Below are 22,823 nucleotides of genomic sequence, written 5' to 3'. Positions count from 1 at the left end.
CCGCTCTCGCCGCTGCCAGTTCCGCTGCCGCCAACCGTGCTGCCCTCACCGCTGTCGCTGCAGCCGCTGCTGCTGCTCGCTCGCGTTCTTGTGCCGCGGCGACCTCGGCCTCTTGCTGGCGCCGCGCACTCGAAGTGACCGAGCGTAGGGACATGGTGGGCTAGTGAGGGGTCGCTGCGTGTGGAAGAGGCTGTCTCAGACGAAAGGCTGCTCGTCTGAGCAGGAGAGGAAGGAACAGTTGGAGCTCTTGCTGCCGACTGAGTGTGGGGAGAGGCGCGGGAAGGAGATGAGCAAGAGATGTTTAGGCTGCAGGATAGTTTGGCTCTGATACCAATTGTAAGTAGAGGGACTCTAACTCTCATCAAGAGGATGACACTATGAGTTGGGGCAATTTTTCTGTTTATTTCCTCAAACACTACACAATGTCGTACCCATCTAAGGGTTGGAGACCCATATTTATAGCACTAGAGGCTGCACTACCACACCTTCTCACACACACTACACAACAGGATTGTCCTCTAGATGCTAAAGAGACTACAGAGGACAGTCAAAAGCGATTATTGTCCTCTAGATGCTAAAGCGACTACAGAGGACAGTCAAAAAGCGACCGCTGTCCTCTAGATGCTAAAGAGACTACAGAGGACAGTCAAGCTGTCCTGTAGATGCTAAAGGACTACAGAGGACAGTCAAAAGCGACTGATGTCCTCTAGATGCTCAAGACTTATTCCATCAGTGTTTCTAATTTATTTCAGCATCATGGTGGCGGTTATATGGAACTGAAACACCAGCTTTACAGAAGATGGCTACAAGGATATTATCTTTGACATCAAGCTCTTTTGGTTGTGAAAGAAATTGGAGTGGGTTTGAAGGGGTTAGTACCTATCTATTAATCATTTCAGCAGTACTATGATTAAATTTCAGAACTGAAAATGCTTTTGTTTCTAATTTATAGATACACACTAAGAAGAGAAATAGGTTGACTACAACCCGCCTCAACAAGTTGGTCTATATTATTCAGTTCAATAACAGGCTGATGAATAACAGAGAAAAGATTAAGTCAAAGAAAATCACTGATGTTCTCTTGTCTAGTGATACAACTGAAGCTCAAGGTTTTCTCCAAGAGGGTGGAGATGATTGTGCACAAGTTGTCTTTAGAGATGAGAAGGAAGATGAGATGGAAGGTACAGGGATACCTTGGTCTGTTATTGGAGAGGCAGTGGGAGCAGAAGAACAGCTTGAGCCTCGTAGAAGTGCAAGAGTGAGAGAGCTCTATGAAGGAGAAGAGTTTGAGTCTGAAGAAGAAGAGTATGAAGATGAAGATTTGTGCTACAGTGAAGATGAAATATGATCTGGACCATCTCCATCTAGTAGTGAAGCCTTTTGTGATGCCCTGGTCTTATGAACTGCAGCTGTGTCACTTTGTGTCTGTGTGTCTTCTTTTGTGTGAGACCTGAACTAAGAACTATGTGCTTGTGTTGTCCTTTATTTATAAATTGTGTTCTGCACTTGTATTACAGTCCTATCCACTTGTGTTGTAATTACCAGCTACTGATATGGTGTGCAGTGTGCTCAACTGCTCATGAATGGGAGGCTGCTGAAATCATCCAGATAAGTCACAATTTAGTGTTTTCTATTTTTTTTTTGATGAACAGCTAGCTGTCTATTGACTAATTTACTAACTACTAGCTGTCAAAATGTGTTGCAGCCTTGCAGGAGCTAGGAACATGCAAGAGTAAGCTCAGCTAGGAATCAGATATGTCTACTGGCCTTCTTTTTATACTTACTGTGACTCATATCGTCATATATAGTGAAAGCAGATGAACTGCTGAATATTGATTGATGATATGAGGGTTAAAGGTTACATATATATAGGGAGGAGATCTGTGTGGTTTATGGAAACAGAACCAATCATGATCTCCTCACATCTCTAGCTATAGAAACATAACCAATCAGGGTCTCTAGCTATAGAAACATAACCAATCAGGATCCCCTCATATCTCTACATATCTCTAGCTGTCCTAATCAGAACCAATCAGCAGATGGCTGTCCTTATGTGGCTGATAGGGACAGAGATGGCGCCAGCCTGTAGGGACTGCCTGCATGGCGCAGTCAAGACTGCTAACACCCCCCCGCAGTCGGAGCGTCGAAAGCCTGGACGTTCAGACTGGACCGGAACTCAGTGAACAATGAAGATGGCAGGCCTTTGGTGAAGATGTCGGCGTACTGGGAAGTGGTAGGGACGTGAAGAACACGAATAGTACCAAGAGCAACCCGCTCGCGGACAAAGTGAAGATCAATCTCAATGTGCTTCGTGCGCTGATGCTGAACCGGATTAGAGGACATGTAGACAGTGTTGATGTTGTCACAGTAAACCAATGCAGCGCGCTGCAGAGGAGCATGCAGCTCTAGAAGAAGCTGGCGCAACCAGGTAGCTTCGGCAACCGTTAGCGACAGCACGGTATTCAGCCTCGGCACTAGAGCGGGAGACAGTGTTCTGTCGCTTGGAAGACCAGGAGATAAGACTGTCTCCTTGGAACACAGCGTAGCCCGAGGTAGACCTGCGTGTATCTGGACAACCAGCCCAATCAGCATCAGAGTAGACCACCAACTCAGTTTGCGCAGAGGGGCGAAGTAACAATCCGAGGTGGAGAGTGCCACGAACATAACGAAGAATCCGTTTCAGAGCAGCGAGGTGGGGCTCGCGGGGATCATGCATATGAAGGCAGACCTGCTGAACAGCATAAGCAATATCTGGTCGAGTGAAAGTCAGGTACTGGAGAGCCCCTGCCAAACTGCGAAAATCCGTAGGATCAGTGACTGGAGTACCATCTGTGCCTGAGAGCTTGGGATTTACATCGACAGGAGTGGAGCAAGGCTTGCATTCGGCCATGCCAGCGCGAGTCAGAATGTCAACCATGTACTGCCGCTGAGAGAGGAACAGGCCACTCGGAGTGCGCTAAACCTGCATCCCCAAAAAGTGATGAAGCTCGCCGAGATCCTTCATGGAAAACTCCTGCTGAAGAGTTCCAATGATTCGCCGTAGGAGGGCTGTGGATGAGGCTGTGAGCACAATGTCATCAACATAGAGCAGGAGATACACCAAGTCAGTGCCGCGACAGTAGACAAACAGAGATGTGTCAGATTTAGCCTCCACAAAACCAAGTGAGAGCAGAAACGAGGCAAACCGGCTGTACCAGGCGCGGGGCGCCTGTTTGAGACCATATAAAGAACGATTCAACCGGCAGACGAAGTCGGGGTGAGCTGAATCTGTAAAACCAGAAGGCTGGGAGCAATATACTGTTTCTGACAGAGTGCCATGAAGAAATGCATTCTTGACGTCGAGCTGATGAACAGGCCAGTTGCGAGACAGTGCAAGAGTCAACACAGTGCGCACTGTAGCAGGCTTCACAACCGGACTGAAGGTCTCGTCAAAATCAATGCCAGGACGCTGTGAGAAACCTCGAAGAACCCAACGAGCCTTGTACCTCTCAAGAGAACCATCAGCATGGAACTTGTGCTTGAAAACCCACTTGCCGGAGACAATATTGGCAGCCGGAGGACGAGGAACAAGATCCCAAGTGTTGTTCCCCAAGAGAGTCGAGAACTCCTCTTCCATGGCCTGGCGCCAGTGAGGATCAGCAAGAGCAGCTCGATAGGTCCGTGGCACAGGTGAGAGTTGTGCTGCGTGAAATAGAGCTGGCTGTCGAAACCCCAGTTTTGCTCGAGTAGTCATGCGGTGATGGTTGACGACCGGGGGAACAGGAACAGCGCCGGGTGGGAGCTGAGATGCGGCTGCTGAAGGCGAAGAAGCAGCAACAGGCGTCGGTGCAGCGGGTGCAGCAACGGGCGTTGTTGCAGCGGGCGCCTGCGGTGAAGGAGTAGCATCAGCAGTCGGAGCTGGCGCAGAACGACGAGTGTAGACGAATCCGTCGAAGCGTCGAGGGCCGGGACCCGGCTGGGTATCCGGGGCGCGGTCGGCAACGACTGCAGGTGCAGCGTCGTTTGTCCGGGCGGAGCCAGGATCAGGTGTAGGTGCGGCGGTAGGCAGGGGCAGCAGCTGGTCGTTGGAGCACGGACTGCTGACTGCTGCTACAGGGGCCGCACGTGGCTGTGCGGGAGCGTCTGTTATACCTGCAGGAAGGAGACAGAAACGTGCTGATCCAATAGGAGCAGGCACGGCAGGGTGAGAATCTAAGAGAAACTCGAAATCCTCGGCAGTGGGTGTGGATGACTGTTCGGCAAAGGGAAAAGAAGTCTCATCAAAGACTACGTGCCGAGATATGATGATCTTGTTGGAGTGAATATCGAGGCATCGATATCCTTTGTGATGATCAGAATAACCAAGGAAGACACACAAAACAGAACGAGGAGCAAGTTTGTGGGGGGAAGTGGCTAACAAGTTAGGATAGCATTTGCAACCAAAGACACGAAGATGATCATAGACTGGAGCTGTACCGAAGAGGGCTTGGTGAGGGGTGGAAAAACGAAGTGTCTTGGTTGGCAAAATGTTGAGAAGACGAGTAGTGGTGTTGAGTGCCTCAGCCCAGTAAGACGGGGGAATGCTGGCCTGAAAAAGAAGGGAGCGAACAACGTCATTAATGGTGCGAATGATGCGTTCGGCTTTGCCGTTCTGAGGCGAAGTATAGGGGCATGACATCCGGAGATGGACACCATTGGTGAGGAAGAAAACGCGGGTACTAGAGTTGTCAAACTCACGACCGTTATCGCACTGAACACCTTGAATAGGGACGCCAAACTGAGTATGCACATAGGAGAAGAAATGAGTAAGAGTGGCAAATGTGTCAGACTTAAGGCGTAGGGGGAAAGTCCATAGGTAATGTGAGTAATCATCAAGTATAACCAGATAATATTTGAAACCAGAAATACTCAACACAGGAGAAGTCCATAGGTCACAGTGAATTAACTGGAAAATTTTAGTGGCACGGGATGATGACACACTAAAAGGAAGACAAGTATGACGACCTAACTGACATGCATGACACAAAGTATCAGTAGTAGCATTCTTATTACAAGAAATCCCCGAAATGTGTGCTAGTTTGGACATGACTTCGCGACCTGGATGCCCAAGACGTTGATGCCAGAGCGATGGTGAAACAGCAGCATGAAAGGTGGATGCTGAAAGCCGCAGCGGGTAGAGAGGACCGGAGCTGTCACAGCGGACGATCTCTTTCCGAGAGAGAAGATCCTTCACAGAGCAGCCAAAAGGGTCAAATTCAACTGAGCAATTATTGTCAGAAGTGAACTGGCGCACAGAAATAAGATTCTTAATGAGATTAGGTGCAACAAGAACATTGTTAAGACGAAGGGAATTGGAAAGAGCAGCATGACCAGCAGAAATAACAGGAATGGAATGACCATTGCCGACAATAATAGAGCAAGGCAGCTGCGTAGGAGTGGACTGGGAGAGAGTACCAGCATCAGAGGACATGTGAGTGGTGGCGCCCGAGTCGAAGTACCACTCACGCTGCTGAGGGGGCTGCAGTGTCATGGTGCTGAAGTCGGAGAGGAGCGCCTGCTGATCCTAGGAAGGGAGAGGAGCGCCCGAGCTGTAGAAGCCAGGCGGTGGAGCTTGCCACTGCTGCTGGGTAGTCAATGGCGGCGGTTGCTGGCTCCCAGGCCATGGTGGAAGTGGCTGCTGGATCCCAGACCACTGCCCCTGGGCACCGGCGAGTAGGGACTGGGGCAGCGGGGGTGGCTGCTGCTGAGCATCGTGGCGAGGAGTCGAAGGAGCGCCTGGAGCCCGCGGGCCGGGCCACATGTGGATGGACCCGGACCACGGATTGTGGGGGGACGGCCACTGTCCACCAACAGAGGGGCCGGAGAAGAAGCCACCGGGAGCTGCGCCGTTTGGCTGCGAACGCCCGCCCTTCTTCCCAGCACGTTTGCCCCGTGACTGCTGGTGCGGCTGCTGCTTCGGCTTGGAGTTGTTCGGCGACGCCTTAGGTGGTCCGGAGGCGAGCAGAGCGGTGGCCGATGTCGAGGAGTGATGTGCCAAGGTAAGTTCCTCGAGGAGAAGATCGTTTCGTACCTCCAAGAAGGTAGGAAGAGGCCGCCCGCGTCGAAGATGAAGACCGATGCTGCTGAAACGTTCGTTGAGGCCGCGGATGACGTTGAGGACGAGAGTGCGGTCGGGAACGGGCTCACCAAGATCACCGAGGGCATCGGCCATCCCTTTGAACTTGCGACAGTAGTCGGTGATGGAGAGATCGCCTTGGCGGAAGTTGCGAAACTCCGCGTCGAGGAAGAGAGCTCGAGTCTCCCGGTTCCCGAGGAACTGGGATTCTATGGCGAGCCACGCGGCGCGGGCGGAGACGTCGCGAATGAGAACGGCGTCGGCTAGCTCGGTGGTGATGGTGCCGACGATCCAAGACTTGACGACGCAATCCATCCGCACCCAATCTGGAGAGAAGGGTGCGTAGTCGTCGGTGAGAACGTGGCCTTCCAGGGAGTACTTGCCGACGGCGAGCAGGAAGGCGTCGCGCCACCGGGTGTAGAGGGTGGACGACACGTCGAGGAGGACGGGAATGATAGCCCTGATGTTCTGAACTGCAACCGCCTGAGCGTGCAGATTGATGAGCGCAGCGGCTTCATGAAGGAGAAGAGCTTCACGCGTGCGAGCGTCAGGAGCGTCGTCACGAATGGTGGAGGCGTCGTCGTTGTTGACCTCCTCGTCCAAAGGATCAGCAGCGGCGCGGGCCTGGGCGGCCCGGGCGAGAGCGTCGCGGATGCGGGCGGCGGCCGCGTCGCGCTCCTTGGTGGCCTCAGCCGCCTCGCGTTCAGCATCGCGGGCACGCGCAAGGGCGAGCTCGCGAGTTTGAAGACGAGCAGCCCTCTCCTGCTGCGCGCGCAGAGCAGCCTCTGCCGCAGCAGCGTCGTCGACTCTGGGAGAAGGGGGCTGGTGGCTAGCCATGGACGGCGCGCAGGAGCAGCAGCCGTAGCAGCGTCGGTTGAGCGCGCTAGACAGCGGAAGGTGAGTAGAAATGAACCTAGACTCGTGATACCATGAAAGCAGATGAACTGCTGAATATTGATTGATGATATGAGGGTTAAAGGTTACATATATATAGGGAGGAGATCTGTGTGGTTTATGGAAACAGAACCAATCATGATCTCCTCACATCTCTAGCTATAGAAACATAACCAATCAGGGTCTCTAGCTATAGAAACATAACCAATCAGGATCCCCTCATATCTCTACATATCTCTAGCTGTCCTAATCAGAACCAATCAGCAGATGGCTGTCCTTATGTGGCTGATAGGGACAGAGATGGCGCCAGCCTGTATGGACTGCCTGCATGGCGCAGTCAAGACTGCTAACATATAGTAGTTAATTAGTTATATACATAATATATATATAATTTATGGCTATATTGCCAAAACGCCTAGAAAAGCGCCTAGAAGCGCCTAAGACCGAGTACTCCCGACTAGGCGCTAGGCAATGGGTCACCGCCTAGATTCCGCCTAGCGCCTAGCTGAACCTTGCCTACATATGCCAAAAGAATGACCGTGTGCACTGTGCCAATTTAAAAAAGAATGAGAAATTAAGACACGAGGATGGACAGCTGTGCGTGATTGAAAAATCAGAACTGCTGCATTACAATTTAAGAAAAAATTACAATATTAAATCATTATGAAGATTGTGTTTGTTCATGCATAGAATTGTATGCATTATTCAGGATAACTACTAAGCAAGTAAGCATGCAGTTTTTTTTACCGAACTGTTGCAGAAACATACCCAAATATTGCAACAGTGACAGTGTACGACGTGTGAGCGATTAAATTCAAATAGAATGAACGCTCCCAATCAACCTCCACTGTATTAATACTGATCTTTTCAAGCTGCTCACATAAAACAGATGATGTTAACTGACCACATCAACCCAAAAGAATGTGACTTATTATCAGAGATTTCTCACCTAACAATATATTAACAAAAATGTAATAGGCGCAATGAATAGGATATTGGACAGCATGGAAATTACAATAATGCATCTCCATGTGCTGATGTATATTCTCTCCATCCCATAAAATATGGTGTGCATGTTTTTAGAAAGGGAAATTGGTTCTCTAGCAACAAAAGTTCACTGTCTCTATAAAGTGCCACCAAAAAACCTCAGCTCTAGAAAATAACATTAAGAGTTACACATTTCATCGGATTTTACAATTCCGTTTGTTTTTCACTAACACCGTTAGAAAAGAGACACTGAATTCTAGCTCATTCTCTCTGATTATGACTTCTCTCTGTTCTAAACTATGAAATATTTTGATTTTTTCCTAAATACAGTGCTTTTACTATGTATTCCCTTAGATATACTCCCTCCATTCTTTTTTATTTGTCGCGTTTCAGTTAAAAAATGAACTGACGGACAACAAATATTCGAGAACAGAGATAGTAATAAATAAGAAATGTGATAAAAGCAATCTGATTGATCGCTGATAATACTAGTACTTTTGCCTACCTTTTTCTTCTAATTATAAAGCTTAATATATTGGACGCCGCTCCTGCATCATGGTCCTATACAACATAAGATTGTTCCTCTCTGTTTTTTTCTTAAGAAAAATGTAATGGGTAGCTTTTCATTGAATGAATAGAATATGAGCTATCACATTACAACAAACATCTACTGATATGGATAATGTCGAAAAAAATAGTAAGAATTCTTGTCTCTTGCTTCATGTCATATATAGATGATTGAAGCCGACGACGAGGCGACGCTCCACTTCATCCAGTTCACACTGCTGGCTGTCGTGGTCGGCAGCGCTGCCAAGGCCACAGCGGCGCACGCATCGTAGGCAGCCTCAGGACCTCGCCATCGCCACACTGGGCATCGTCGCATGGGAGGCCACCACGCTCACGCTCAGCCTCGCGTGTACGGAGATGTGGGCCATTGCCGCTGACACGTGCTGGAGGCCATCACCGTGACGGCCATAGCGCAGCTGGCTTACGTGCTAATGCTGCACCGCGCCACCGCCAACAACGCTGAAGCAGGCAACCAGTTCTCCCAAAGGATTTGGTGGCTACGAACTAAGATAGGAAGAGGTATTTCTATTTGGGTCTTAACGGTGTTAGTGAAAAACAAACGGAATGGTAAAATCCAAAGAAACGTGTAATTTTTTATGTTCTTAGACTAGGGTCTTTCGATGGTATTTTCTAGAGACAATGAACTTTCGCTGCTAGAGAACCAATTTTCCCTTTTAAAAAATCAATGTTTTAAAACTTTTGCCTAATAATTTAGCGCAAAACACATTTTTAGTGTATGCATGTTATATACTTGGATTTGTATTCAAAAGTACTTTAATATGATGCTCATTTTGTATCTATTGATGGCATAATTTAAAAGAAATAAATGGCCAAAGTTCCGCTCAAAAGACCTTGCCAAAAAAAAATTAATGGCTTATTTTATGGGATGTAGGGAGTATTATGCATGTAAGTTGGATGACATTCACTCAGATAGGAGTCCTCAATAAGTTAAGAAAACAAAATCTAAGGATGTTTGATAGATATATATAGCAAGTGTATATTAGGCAAGTTCATATTCGGCAAGTCCACAATCAGTGTGATTAGCACCTGCCATGTATTGTGATTGGCACCTGCCATGTACTGTGATTGGCACCTGCCATGTACTGTGATTGGCACCTGCCATGTACACTCAGCCACATTGGCTATATATATGAACGTCACCACCTCACTGCAGTGTGTGGTGTCTTCTCCAATCTCCTATCCTTCTACATGGTATCACAGATCAAGATCAATTAGATCCTGGACCTTCTGCTTCCGCATCTCCCCACCTCCACCTTCCCGGCGGCTGTCCTCTGACGCAGCCACCCACGATGCCTGGTGACGACGCTGCTGCTGCAGCCACCGCTGCTGCTGCTGCCGAGGCCGCAGCCGCCGCTGCACCACCACCACCAGCGCCGCAGGCTGTCGTCATCCACCCCTACACCGCCGTCAACGTGAAGACCCACATTCCGGTAACTTTGGAAATGAAGAATCCCAATTTCACCAAGTGGGCGTCCTTCTTCAAGGCCCTGTGTGGGAAATTCAGTCTTCGTCCCCACATCGACGGGCCTCCTCCTCCAGCCGGTGATCCATCGTGGGACATTGCTGAGTGCACTGTCCGCGGCTGGATCTTGAACACCGTCGTCGACTCGGTTCTTGATCTTGCTATCACCGACGAGAACCAGTCCGCCCACGAACTTTGGGTGGCGATTGAAGGCCTCTTCCGCTCCAATCGAGCGCCCCGCGCTGTCTTCCTGCTTGAGGAGTTTCACTCTTTGAAGCAGGGCGACTTGACGATCGATGAGTACTGCCAGCGACTCAAGATCAAGGCTGCTGCCCTACGGGACGTCGGCGAAACCATCGAAGACGCCCGACTCGTCCTCAGCCTCCTCCGCGGCCTCAACCCGCGCTTCAGCGGCACTGCCGACGACATCGCAAATTCTGTTGTCCTGCCATCCTTCTCCAGGGCCCGCGAGATGCTCTCCCTTAAAGAGCTGCGTCTCGCCAATGACGAGAAGATCACCGCAGCATCAGCCATGGTGGCTGCCTCTGGCTCCACCTGCACCTCCACGGGATGCCGCTCCTCCTACGCTGCTCCCACCGATGCTCCTCCCAAGGGCTCCGGGGGTGGGGGCAACAGGAAAGGCAAAGGCAGCAAGAAGCAAGGCAGCTGGCGCGGCCAGGGCAACGCCAACAGCGGCTGGCAGCAAGGCAGCAATGCCCAAACCGGGGGCAACCGCCCCATGGGGCCATGGTTCTGCTACAACCCATGGGCTTCCCAGGGCGGTGCTCCTTCAAGTGGTGGCTGGCAGCAAGGCCCCAAGACCGGCAGCTGGCAGCAGGGCGGCCAAGATGGGCGCAACCAGGGCCTCATGGGTGCCAACCCACAGGCCCACTTCGCCGCACCGCCACCTCCTTCCCCGGTGTGGGATCAGGCCGGCCTCATCGCCGCCCTGAACCAAATGGCGCTCCAGAACTCCGGCTGGGTCATGGACTCTGGCGCCACCTCCCACATGCACAACACGGATGGTATACTTCTCTCCCGTCAACCCTCCTCTGTCCCATCCATCACTGTTGGCAACGGTCATCACCTTCCTGTGTCTTGCTCTGGCACCTCCACATTGCCTGGCAGCACTTCATCCTTTTCGCTTCGCAATGTTCTAGTTGTCCCATCTCTAGTGCGCAACTTACTTTCAGTTCGCCAATTTACTCGTGACAACAATTGCACTATCGAATTTGACGCGTTTGGTTTTTCTGTCAAGGATCTGCAGACCAGACGCGTGATTCTCCGCTCTAATAGCTCTGACGGCCTCTACACCATCCCTGCCACGCCCCAAGCCAACCTCGCCACCTCCACCAACCTCTGGCACCATCGTCTTGGTCATCCAGGAGCTGCTGCCCTAAATTTGCTTAGACAAAATAATTCCATCTCATGTAATAAGTCCGCTCATACTCTATGTCATTCATGCCAACTTGGCAAGCACGTGCGGCTGCCCTTCGGAAATTCCAGTTCAGTTTCATCTCTACCATTTGAGCTTATTCATTGTGATGTTTGGACCTCTCCCGTTGCCAGTGTCTCTGGTGCGCAGTACTACCTAGTCATCCTCGATGACTTCACACACTTTTGCTGGACTTTCCCTCTAGTCCGCAAGTCCGAGGTAGCCTCTCACATCATTAATTTTTGCGCTTATGTCCACACACAGTTCAGCCTCCCTATCAAGGCTATACAGGCTGATAATGGCACTGAGTTTGTTAATAATGCCCTCACCACATTCTTTGCATCCAGCGGCATTCACTCACGCCTCTCCTGCCCTTACACCTCCTCTCAAAATGGCAAAGCTGAACGCATCATTCGTTCTCTGAACGATATCTGCCGCACACTGCTCATCCATGCTCACATGCCGCCCCAATACTGGGCAGAGGCGCTAGCTACAGCCACCTATCTCCTAAACAGACGTCCCTGCTCAGCCATTGGCCATAAAGTTCCCTTTGAGCAACTCTACCAGCAACCCCCTGACTACACCATTCTTCGTGTTTTCGGTTGCCTTTGCTATCCCAACCTCACAGCCACCTCCAACCACAAGCTGGCACCACGCTCCACAGCTTGTGTATTTCTCGGATACCCCCCTTCCCATAAGGGTTACCGCTGTCTTGACCTCACCACTAGACGAATTATCATTTCCCGTCATGTTGTCTTCGACGAGATGCGATTTCCCTTTAGTGCTGACCCCACCAGTGCGCTTCCCAGCTCTCTGGATTTCCTTGTTACAGGTCATACCGCGCCGATGCCCCGCACTACTGCCACGGAACCCCATGCGGTCGCTCCGTTGCCAGCCGACGTTGAGCAGCCGCAACATCGAGCTCACTTGGAGGAGCTCGCTGAGGACCCAGCCATCCTCCAGATTGGCCAAGTTCTTACCCCTGCTCCGACTCAGCCTGCTCCGGCCGGCCCTCCACCCCTACGGGTGTACACTCGACGGCGTGCTGCTGCTCCGCCACTTCCACCAGAGCTGGAGGTACCACCACCGGCGCCCGCGGTTGCTGCACAGACGGCGCCCGCCGTTCCTGCACAGCCGGCGACCGCTGTTACTGTACAGCCGGTTCCGGCTCCGGCTGTGGCGGCTTCTTCGATCCCGCCGCCTCCCACCTCGAGTCGTCCGGTGACACGGCTACAGACAGGCTCGCTTAAGCCTGTCGACCGATACGGATTCCCACCGGCAGCTCACGTCGTCACCGTCTCCACTGCCTCGCCGATTCCCCGTGACTACCCAATGGCGTGAGGCTATGGCTGAAGAGCACAAGGCGCTTGTCGAAAGCAACACCTGGCGCCTCGTTCCCCGTCCACCCGGTGCCAACGTGGTCACCGGCAAATGGATCTTCAGGCATAAGTTCCACTCCGATGGCACCCTGGCTCGCCACAAGGCTCGCTGGGTGGTCCGCGGCTTCACCCAGCTCCAAGGTGTCGATTACGACGAGACCTTCAGCCCCGTCGTCAAGCCTGCCACCATTCGGGTCGTCCTCAGCATCGCGGCCTCTCGCCAGTGGCCCATCCACCAGTTGGACGTGAAGAACGCATTCCTTCACGGCCACCTGAATGAGACGGTCTACTGTCAGCAGCCTCCTGGCTTCGTCGACCCGGCACGCCCTGACGTTGTCTGCCTTCTTCAGCGCTCACTCTACGGGCTCAAGCAGGCCCCTCGTGCGTGGCACCAGCGCTTTGCCACGTTCCTTCGACAGCTCGGCTTCGTCGCCTCTGCCACCGACGCCTCGCTCTTCATCTTCACTGAGGGCAAGTCCACAGCTTACTTACTGCTGTACGTCGACGACATCGTTTTCACAGCATCTTCGGCTACTCTACTTCGACGACTCATCGACAGGCTTCACTCTGAGTTTGCCATGACAGACCTTGGGGAGCTCCATCACTTCCTGGGGATATCCGTCACTCGCTCTTCCGACGGTCTCTTCCTCAGCCAGCGACAGTATGCTGTCAACCTTCTTCAGAAGGCGGGCATGGCCGAGTGTCACTCGACGTCGACGCCTGTTGACTCTCGTGCCAAGCTCTCTGCCATGGAGGGCGCTCCTGTCACCGACCCCGCCGCGTACCGAAGTCTCGCGGGCTCTCTTCAGTACTTGACGCTCACCCGCCCCGACCTGGCATATGCTGTGCAGCAAGTGTGCCTGTTCATGCATGACCCGCGCGAGCCTCACCTCGCGTTGATCAAGCGCATCCTTCGGTACGTGAAGGGCACTCTATCGGCCGGTCTCCACATAGGCACTGGACCCGTCGACAAGCTGATTGCATACTCCGATGCTGACTGGGCTGGGTGCCCAGACTCTCGTCGCTCCACATCAGGCTTCTGTGTCTTCCTCGGCGACAATTTGATTTCCTGGTCCTCCAAACGGCAAACCACCGTGTCACGGTCCAGTGCGGAGGCCGAGTACAGGGCTGTTGCTCATGTGGTCGCAGAATGCTGTTGGCTTCGACAACTCCTTCAGGAACTTCATCTTCCCTTGAAGGTCGCCACAGTCGTTTACTGTGACAACATCAGCGCCGTCTACATGACAGCCAACCCGGTCCATCACCGCCGTACCAAGCACATCGAGATTGACATCCACTTCGTCCGTGAGAAGGTGGCTCTCGGTGAGGTCCGAGTTCTCCATGTGCCGTCCAAGTATCAATTCGCTGATATCATGACTAAAGGCCTGCCAATTCAGCTATTTGAGGATTTCCGATCCAGTCTTTGCATCCGGAATCCTGACGCTTCGACTGCGGGAGGCTGATAGATATATATAGCAAGTGTATATTAGGCAAGTTCATATTAGGCAAGTCCACAATCAGTGTGATTAGCACCTGCCATGTATTGTGATTGGCACCTGCCATGTACTGTGATTGGCACCTGCCATGTACTGTGATTGGCACCTGCCATGTACACTCAGCCACATTGGCTATATATATGAACGTCATCACCTCACTGCAGTGTGTGGTGTCTTCTCCAATCTCCTATCCTTCTACAATGTTCATGCCATAAGTTCACTTTTCAGTGCAAATTCTTAACTAATTTTACACATTTGGCATGCAGCACTAGTATTATGTTAGTGAAAGAAAAGAAAATGAAAACACTGCATTACTCAAGTAAACTTAGAAACTAACAAGAATGAAGGATATGCAGTGAAACTTTCAGTCAGGGAAAAACATACATAGAAACACTGAGGCGCACCTTTTTCGTAGTAAAAATACTCGGCCAGGAGGGAAAGACCGTCCACCCGGTATTATATTAAGAAGAGACCGAAACATGATCCCGACCGAGAAAATCCCCGAACCCTGTTGCCCCATCACTAGTGGGCCATCACCGCCCACTCTGCAACGGCCCATCCGGAGGGTGGCGCGCAGGACGTAACCCAGGAGCGCGCGGGTGACAGCAAGGGGATTTTTTTAACCAAGCCAGAAATTCGCCCACGAGGGGCATCGAACCCGGGACCTGGAGGTGCTACTCGGAAGCCTTAACCATTACGCTAGAGGCCCTTTCGCACACCTTTTCATAGTAACCAACAAAATGAACTAACATATAATGCCACTAAAAAAACAAATGAAGAGCAAGAAACATAAAATATTTTCTTGAATCTACTGCAACTAAGTCATAAGCATTAGATATCAGCTGATCTGAAGCATAGACAAGGTATTTCTTCTTTTACCGTGGGAGCCCATCTCCGTACAAAAAAGGGAGGTGGATCTTCCATGTTATCATTGAAACCATAACCATGCAATTTCTGCATCAACACCAAGTAACATAAATATGACAATGAGAGTAGTGGATTTTCAAAGAACAGTGATCTATTAAGAAAGAATAAGAACTAAATCAGCAAAAACAATAGTGATTACCTACCATGTTATTAACAAAGAAGACAAGGTCATCCTCTTCACTTCTTTTTGATTGCCTGCCACGCACAAAGAATAGGTCAAGCATTTCATGCCAGAATTTATCATCCATTCCCACATCTGATGCATCATCCTCGGCACCAATAATCGTCCACCCAATCAAATGTGAGTGCTTCTTCACCATGCTCAACAACTCGGTCCTGAAAAAAGAGCAGCATAAAAAAGAGAAGATTGTTCAACAACTTTTCTTGTTTAGTATTGGGTAGCTTGTTAAATCTGCCCCAGAAATCATGAGAATGAAAAATATATAAACAGAGCATGAACCTAAGTAATTACTCAAGCTGGATAAATGACATTTGTTTTCCTTCTCGAACGCGTAGGAGAACAGTGCATCATTGTATTAAGTAGAAAGAAAGAGTTGTGAACCAACAGGACCAGTACAAAGCGGAGCACACCTTATAGTAGCCTGAAACGAGCATACGCAAAAGGATACGACCAGGGAACAACTAAAGGTCCTGCAGCCCAGGGATAGGGCTGGTCAGGAGAGACAGACTCCTAGCTCCAGCCATCTTCCAAAGCTCTAATCCCTGTCCAGCTTTCCAAATAGCTACATCCATGCTGGGATTGTCTCTATCAAAAACACAACTGTTCCTATGCTTTCACAGGGTCCACACGCCGAGGAAGATAAGGAAGTTAGGACCCTCGGCGTAACACAACTGTTCCTAATTCCTGGAGACTAGGGAGTTGTAGGTTGAGTTTGATGGATTTTTTCAGTTTCCTGTGTTTCTGGCCTCCCTGAGGAGGCCTTGTAATCTGTCCAGGTCTCTTTGATCTGGACTTATCTCTTCTTCTTAATATATTGAGGCGCAGTTCTCCTGCGGTTTTTTTTAAAAAAAAAGTTAGGACCCTCCCGTGCCAAGCCGGAAACCTGTTTACTAATCCATCTCCACTACTTCATGAAGGTCCCTGCACCTGACTGTGGGGCCAAGTTCTGAAGATTAATTTGATCCAGCAATTTGAACCAAAAATCCCAAGAAAAAACACAGCCGACCAGCAAATGATCTAATGTCTGCTCTTGATCACATAAAGGACATCTACTAGGATGTACATGCCTCTTTTATGCAAAGAGTCTGATGTCCGCACCCTTTGATGGGCAATCAGCCACATGAAGAATTTACATTTGGGAGGAGCCCAAGTTTTCCAAGTTCTGTGGTAGGGCTCAAACTCTATCGACCCAAGGAAGAAACCTTCATAGACAGCTTTGGCTGAACACTTACCATTAGCAGCAAGGCGAAAGAAGTGTGCATCTGCAAAGCCTGGCCTAAGCTGAAACAAACCTATCAGATCCCACACATTAAGAAACTCTGCAATAGCCCCTGACTATGAGAGCCCCTTGAATGTCCGAAATCTAGCTTTGGTTTGAGAGCCCCTCCATCACCATCCACTTGGCAGCCATCTGGAGATGGTTACAATGAGTCAAGGGGTAAGATCCACAATTCTAAGACCAATCAGCCACCGATCAGTCCAAAAAAAGAGTTGTAGCACCATCGATGGTTTCAGTTTGCATTGCCACCGCAAATAAATCCTTCTCCTTGCTAGGAACTTGAATTGCCAAGGAAACCAATGGATGGTCAGGTTCCATTTTTGCTAGGCATAGCCACCACATCCTGAGAGCCCATGAGAGTTCCCTTAGGCTGGAAATACCAAGGCCACCCAACTGAAGGGGACGGCACACTTTATTGCAGGCCACATGACAATACTCCCCTCCCTTTGCATCCTTTCGCCCACGCCAAAGGAAGCCTCGTCGTGTCTTATCAATAGCCTTAAGAGCCCAAGTCGGTAATATTGGCCTTTGAAGATTGATTGTATTGCATAGAGAACGGGTTACAATATATACACTCACAGGAGACCCTAACCCTAATGGGTCGGCAGCCCAACAGTGTTGTCGGCCCACACATACAGTCTAACATCACCCCGCAGTCGCAACGGGGGCACCACACATGATAAGACTGGAGTAGAAGCCGAAGGTAGGAACCGACGGGTTGAAGCCGAAGGTAGGAGCCGACGGGTTGAAATCCCCCCGCAGTCGCAGCGTCGTGAGGGTGCGAATGTTGCGGCTGGAGTAGAGACCGATGTGGACTCCAAGAAGACGATAGCCCATGAATGCCAAGTTAGCCGAAGTCGAGGTGGTCATGGTCGGGAGACACGCAGCAGTAGCCTATTCTTTGGGAGGGGTGTACGTTCGAGCGTCAACGGTCGACAGGGCGACACAACAAAAGAGCACCAGCAGACCGACCTTCTTGCTTCTTCGATCAGTCGGACGTCGAGGAGCCCCGCCAGGGAGGCCGGCGGCAGCGCCGGTCATGGTGGTCGCGCCCGCGGCAAAATAAACGGGTAACGGCGAATCCGGTCGGGAAGGCCACGATAGCGACGGATCCAGCCTGGAGACGGCGGTCCGACCAAAGGGACGGCGGATCTAGTCAGGAAGGCCGAAGCAACATGGATCCGGCCAGGAAGGTCGCAGCAGCGACGAAACCAACGATGGCGGTGATGAAGGGGCTGAGTGACGGGGTGGGTCCAGTCGGGCAGGGGCCTACGCCGGACCTGGCAGGAAGGGTTGACGCCAGCGACGGCAGAAGCTCGAAGTTAGGGGGGACTGCTGGCGCGTCAACGTGGGAAGGGAGGAAGAAGCACGACAGCCAGTGGCGCGCCGAGGAGAGCACGGCGGCCAGGGCATCGCCGGTCAGAGCAGGCGCAGGTAGGCACGACCTAGTGGCGGGGGCGTTGGCGAGTGAGCACAGGCGCCGCCACTGCTAGTGAGGCGTCCATCCCTAGGCGCAGCCGACAACGCAGCTGGAGGCGTCCAGGCAGCGCGCTGCTGACGGCAGCTGCGGGGGGGCTGGGCTAGCGCAGAGGTGGCTGGCGCGGTCGAAGGCGACTGCCGACGAGCGGGACGCCCGCAGCGAAGGCCCGACGGTAGGGACTAGCCCTGGCAGGGGCAGATCTAAACCATCGGGGGTTGGGGCGGCGGCGCGAGGAAGGAGATGGAGAGGTGGTCGGTGGGGAGGTGTCGTCGCGCCGTGGTCGGGGAAGGGGGGCTGAGGCCGCGGTCGCGCCTCCGTGCGCCAACTGGGAGGGGCGGCTGTACCGCCAGAGGCCGGCGGCGGGACAGACGGCCGCGCCCGCGACACGAGTGGGGAAGGCAGTGACCGCTAGAGGCCGACAGCGGGGCAGACAGCCGCGCCCGCGCCGCGAGCGGGGAAGGTGGGGGAGGCCGGGACCGCGCCCGCCAGAGGAGAGGGAATGCCGGCGACCAGATCTGAGGAGGAGGAGGCCAGATCTAGGGGAGGGTCGGCGGCTGGGTTGGTGGCCGCCCCCGGGAGGGAACTCTCGGGGGCGGTGACGTTGGAGCAGGGTCGGCGGCTGTTGGGGTGGAAGGGGAGGGGAGGGCCGGCGGCAGTGTTGGGTTGGAGGAAGGAAACCCTAATCTGATACCATATTGGCCTTTGAAGATTGATTGTATTGCATAGAGAAGGAGTTACAATATATAGACTCACAGGAGACCCTAACCCTAATGGGCCAGCAACCCAATAGTGGTGCCGGCCCACACACACAGTCTAACAGGTAAATCCACAGCCATAGCCAGATAAATGACCATCCCTATGACCACAAACTGAACATGTATTTTTCGACCAACTCTAGTCATCAAATCGGCCTTCCATCCTGACAACATGTTGGCAATTTATCATAGCCGGTTGGACCTAATCTTTAGTTAGCTTTTTGATGGCCAAAGGAAGACCCAAGTAGTGACAGGGAAACTCAGCAACCTCACGGGGCAGCATATCTTGCAGTAAAATCAGATCTTGGTCACCACTCACCACATCTTAAGGGATACACACTGCATTTTTGGACATTAGTTCGCAAACTTGAGGCCTCCCCAAATAGGTGTAAGATATCCAAGGTAGCATTAATCTCCGCAGCTGCTGGTCGGAGAAAGACAACAACGTCATCAGCATAGAGAGAAAAACATGCTGCACCACCCGATTGCTAAAGGCTAAAACAGACCACCTTGTTTAGCCTTCGTAATCAAATAGCCAAGGACATCCATAATCAAAATGGATAGCATTGGGGAAAGTGGGCCACCTTGTCTCATCCCCCTCCAATGATGAATGAGCTGCGCCGGACACCCATTAAGCATAACTTGAGTCGAAGAAGTCCTTAACAGCCCACCGATAGCATCCCGCCATATCTGTCCAAACCCCAAGTGGTGCAAGACTTCAAGTAGGAAGGGCCATGAAACCGAGTCGAAGGCCTTGGAGATGTCAAGTTTGAGGGCAAACGGGGTTGTTTTTACTGCTGGAGGAATCGACCTGTTTGTTGCACCATCATATAATTATCTTGGATAAAATAGCCTTTTATGAAGGAATTTTGGTTGTGAGAAACCACATCTTGCAGTCTGCTGGCTAGCCGGTTAGCCAAAAAAAATTTATCAACTTGGCAAAACTATGCACAAGGCAAATTGGCCTGAAATCCTTCACTTGATTGGCACCCTCTTTCTTCGGTATAAGAGTAATGTATGAAGTATTAAATATTAAGCACATGAAAATTCATGAAATTCCTGCTCCCAACAGCCAGAATCGCAGCCATAACTTCTTGCTTAATAATATCCCAGCAAAGTTATTGCAGCAAAGTTATTGGGCTCAACAACCCAAAGATCTCTAGCAGGAGGTATGCTGACAGGGTCCAGACACCAAACAGAACAACGGAAGCTGCTGAGATCTCTTAGTTGCAGGGTATCTTCATGCACACTCTCTAACCATGCAAAAGGGCTGAGCAAACTCTCCACGGTGGGTACTTCCCAGGCATGTACAGGGATGCCAACCAGTTCAACTTCTAACAACTGAGCAAGGGTGCTTCCAGAGGAATTCATCAGGCGTGACCATCTTTTGCAAGAAAGTGAGAAGGAATTAGCACGCACAATTGCCCATCTTCCACACAATTGTTGCACCAATCCATCTGAAGGCAGCACCAGCAGGAACGAAGAAGTAGAAAGCTGCCTAATAACCAGGGATCCTTCATCAACCTCCAGACGTGACGCCAGGGGTGCCGCAATATCATTGGCAGACACAACTTCCATATTACCAAAAACAGTGATGACAACCGCCAGGGTTTACGAACGAATGTTCAGAAAAGCAGCGTGTACCCTATTAGATGTGGTGATCAGGACCTTGCTTTGCTGCAGAACATGTTGCCTTGTGAGTTAGCTGAATTCCCTTGCCGCTATCTGGGTTTACCGCTTGCCATTAAAAAGCTTTCGAAAATCCAAGTACAACCCATCATTGACAAGATTGCAAATCAACTCTCCGGATGGAAGGCTGAGTTATTGACTAAAGCTGGTCGCAAGGTGCACGTCCAGCATGTCCTCACAGGGATGGTGATCTACTTGGCCATGGCTGTTGACCTTCCAGCTTGGGCCCTTAAAGCCATTGATAAGATTCGTCGAGGTTTTCTGTGGCGTGGTCGAAGAGATGTAAAAGGTGGCCACTGTCACGTGGCTTGGGGAATTGTTTGTAGGCCTCGCGAATTGGGTGGTCTAGGCATTTCCAGCATGAAAGAACTTGCTTGGTCTCTTAGAATGAGATGGCTTTGGCTGGCTAAAACTGAGCCATCTCGCCCGTGGGCCTCTCTTGCTATCCAGGTTCCTAAAAAGGTAAAAGATTTCTTCTCCATGGCTATGCAAACTGAGCTTGGTAATGGGGCTACAACCTATTTCTGGACCGATAGGTGGTTATCGGGTCACAGAATTGCAGAGATTGTCCCTCGATTATTTGGGATCATCCCTAAGAGACGGGTTAGCAAGAGAACAGTGGTGGATGCTATCTCTAATCAGAGCTGGATTTCTGACATTCAAGGAGCTCTTTCGGTTGGAATTATCAATGAATTTCTCATTTTGTGGGATTTAATTGACTCAATTGTTTTGAGACCTCAAGTTGAAGACAAACATTTCTTCCGTCTAGCTGCAAACGGAAAGTTCTCCTCAAAGGAAGCATATAGGGGTTTCTTTTTGGGATCTTCTGAGTTTGAGCCTTTTCATAGAATATGGAAATCTTGGGCTCCTCCAAAAACCAAGTTTTTTATGTGGTTGGTCGCACACAGGAAGGTTTGGACGGCAGATAGACTGCAGAAAAGGGGTATGGACCATCCAGAGAGATGTCCACTATGAGACCAGGATCAAGAAACCTTGGACCATATGTTGATTGGATGTGTTTTTGCTCGTGAATTCTGGTTTAAATTGCTTCTTCAAGTGAACCTGCAGTTTCTTGCCCCCCAATCTGAGGATAGTGCTTTTCTTGAATGGTGGAGAAAGTTATGTATCAAAGTCTCTGGAATTGCAAAGGACGGCCTCAATTCTCTAGTCATCCTGGGAGTTTGGACCTTATGGAAGCAACGCAATGGATGTGTTTTTGATAATAAGAACCCCAGTATTGCTGATGCTATTAGAAGAGTTGAGTTGGAGGTTCACCTATGGGAGATGGCTGGTGCAAAAAAGTTGTCTTTGCTCACCGCCCCCATTCCAGGCATCCCTGCTAGTTAGCTAGCATTGTGGTTATTTGTGTTAGGTTCTTCTTTAGACATGGATGGGTTTCTGTATGCCTGTTACTGGCCGCCATAGGCGCCTCTTTTATTTTCTTCTGTAATTGTCCTTTCTTCTTTAATATAATATCGCGCAGTTCTCCTGCGCTTTCGAGAAAAAAAAATCTCAGCAAAGTTTATATAACCTTCCCGTAAAGTCCCAGGGCCTTGTTGGAAGGAAGCTGCTTGACAGTGTCCCGCACTTCCTTCTGTGAGAAGGGCTCATCCAAGGCAGCCAAATCATGGTTTGGAATTCCCAACTGCTCCAGGTTGATAGTGAGATTTCTATCACTGCTATGCCCCAGCAAGGTGTCATAGAATTCGTCAACCAAATCTGCTTTAGCTTCATGGCTCATCATTATAGACCAGCTTGGCAATTATTTTTTTTTCTCTTTCTGATATCGAGAATGCATGAGAAACAGCTTAGTATTAGCATCCCCTTCCCGTAGCTAACCAAATTTTTATCTCTATCTAGTGATGGTCCTGTTGAGTGAAGAAAGGGCAAGAGAATGCTTCTTGAGATTGTTTTAAGCCATAATTCCGCCGGAGATAAAGAGCAACCATCTTGAGCTATCTCAATCTGATGAAGCACCTCCCGGCTAAAGCAAGCTGGGAAGAGCCCCTATTTGTTTGAGCTTTTTTTCAGATTTTGGCCACCAAAAGCTGCTGCGGACTGCCAAACGCCTCAGCTTTTCAGCCCGCTTCTATAAGAATCGCTTTGGTAAAAACCGTCCAAAATCAACATGAACACAGAATCGGTCGAGTCATCACGATAGTAGGAATCCATCGCTT

At 50.6% G+C, this 22,823-nt stretch overlaps 2 protein-coding genes across 5 annotated transcripts in view; both read right to left on the bottom strand.

Moving 5' to 3' along the window:
• LOC100273926 (CW7) overlaps positions 1 to 22,823 on the bottom strand; it is a 51,685-nt gene that overhangs the window by 26,587 nt on the left and 2,275 nt on the right. For all 4 annotated transcript variants that reach the window (XR_004856023.1, XR_004856024.1, XM_008669828.3 and 1 more), the window contains exons 2-4: positions 15,406 to 15,598; positions 15,215 to 15,289; positions 7,757 to 7,860 (exon numbers count right to left, since the gene is read on the bottom strand). Coding sequence is in view for 2 of the 4 variants with exons in the window: in XM_008669828.3 (XP_008668050.1) it covers positions 7,757 to 7,860; positions 15,215 to 15,289; positions 15,406 to 15,598 (372 nt within the window). In the remaining 2 variants the exon portion in view is untranslated. The remainder of the gene's footprint in view (positions 1 to 7,756; positions 7,861 to 15,214; positions 15,290 to 15,405; positions 15,599 to 22,823) is intronic.
• Positions 1,645 to 7,731, bottom strand: LOC103637765 (uncharacterized). Its single transcript, XM_035964073.1, has one exon. It carries the CDS (start codon positions 6,929 to 6,931, stop codon positions 5,543 to 5,545), a length of 1,389 nt encoding a protein of 462 aa, XP_035819966.1. The 5' UTR covers positions 6,932 to 7,731; the 3' UTR covers positions 1,645 to 5,542.

This window comes from Zea mays, chromosome 1 (genome assembly GCF_902167145.1).
Source record: "Zea mays cultivar B73 chromosome 1, Zm-B73-REFERENCE-NAM-5.0, whole genome shotgun sequence".
Taxonomy (NCBI): domain Eukaryota; kingdom Viridiplantae; phylum Streptophyta; class Magnoliopsida; order Poales; family Poaceae; genus Zea; species Zea mays.
This window is presented reverse-complemented; position numbering and strand designations above follow the sequence as displayed.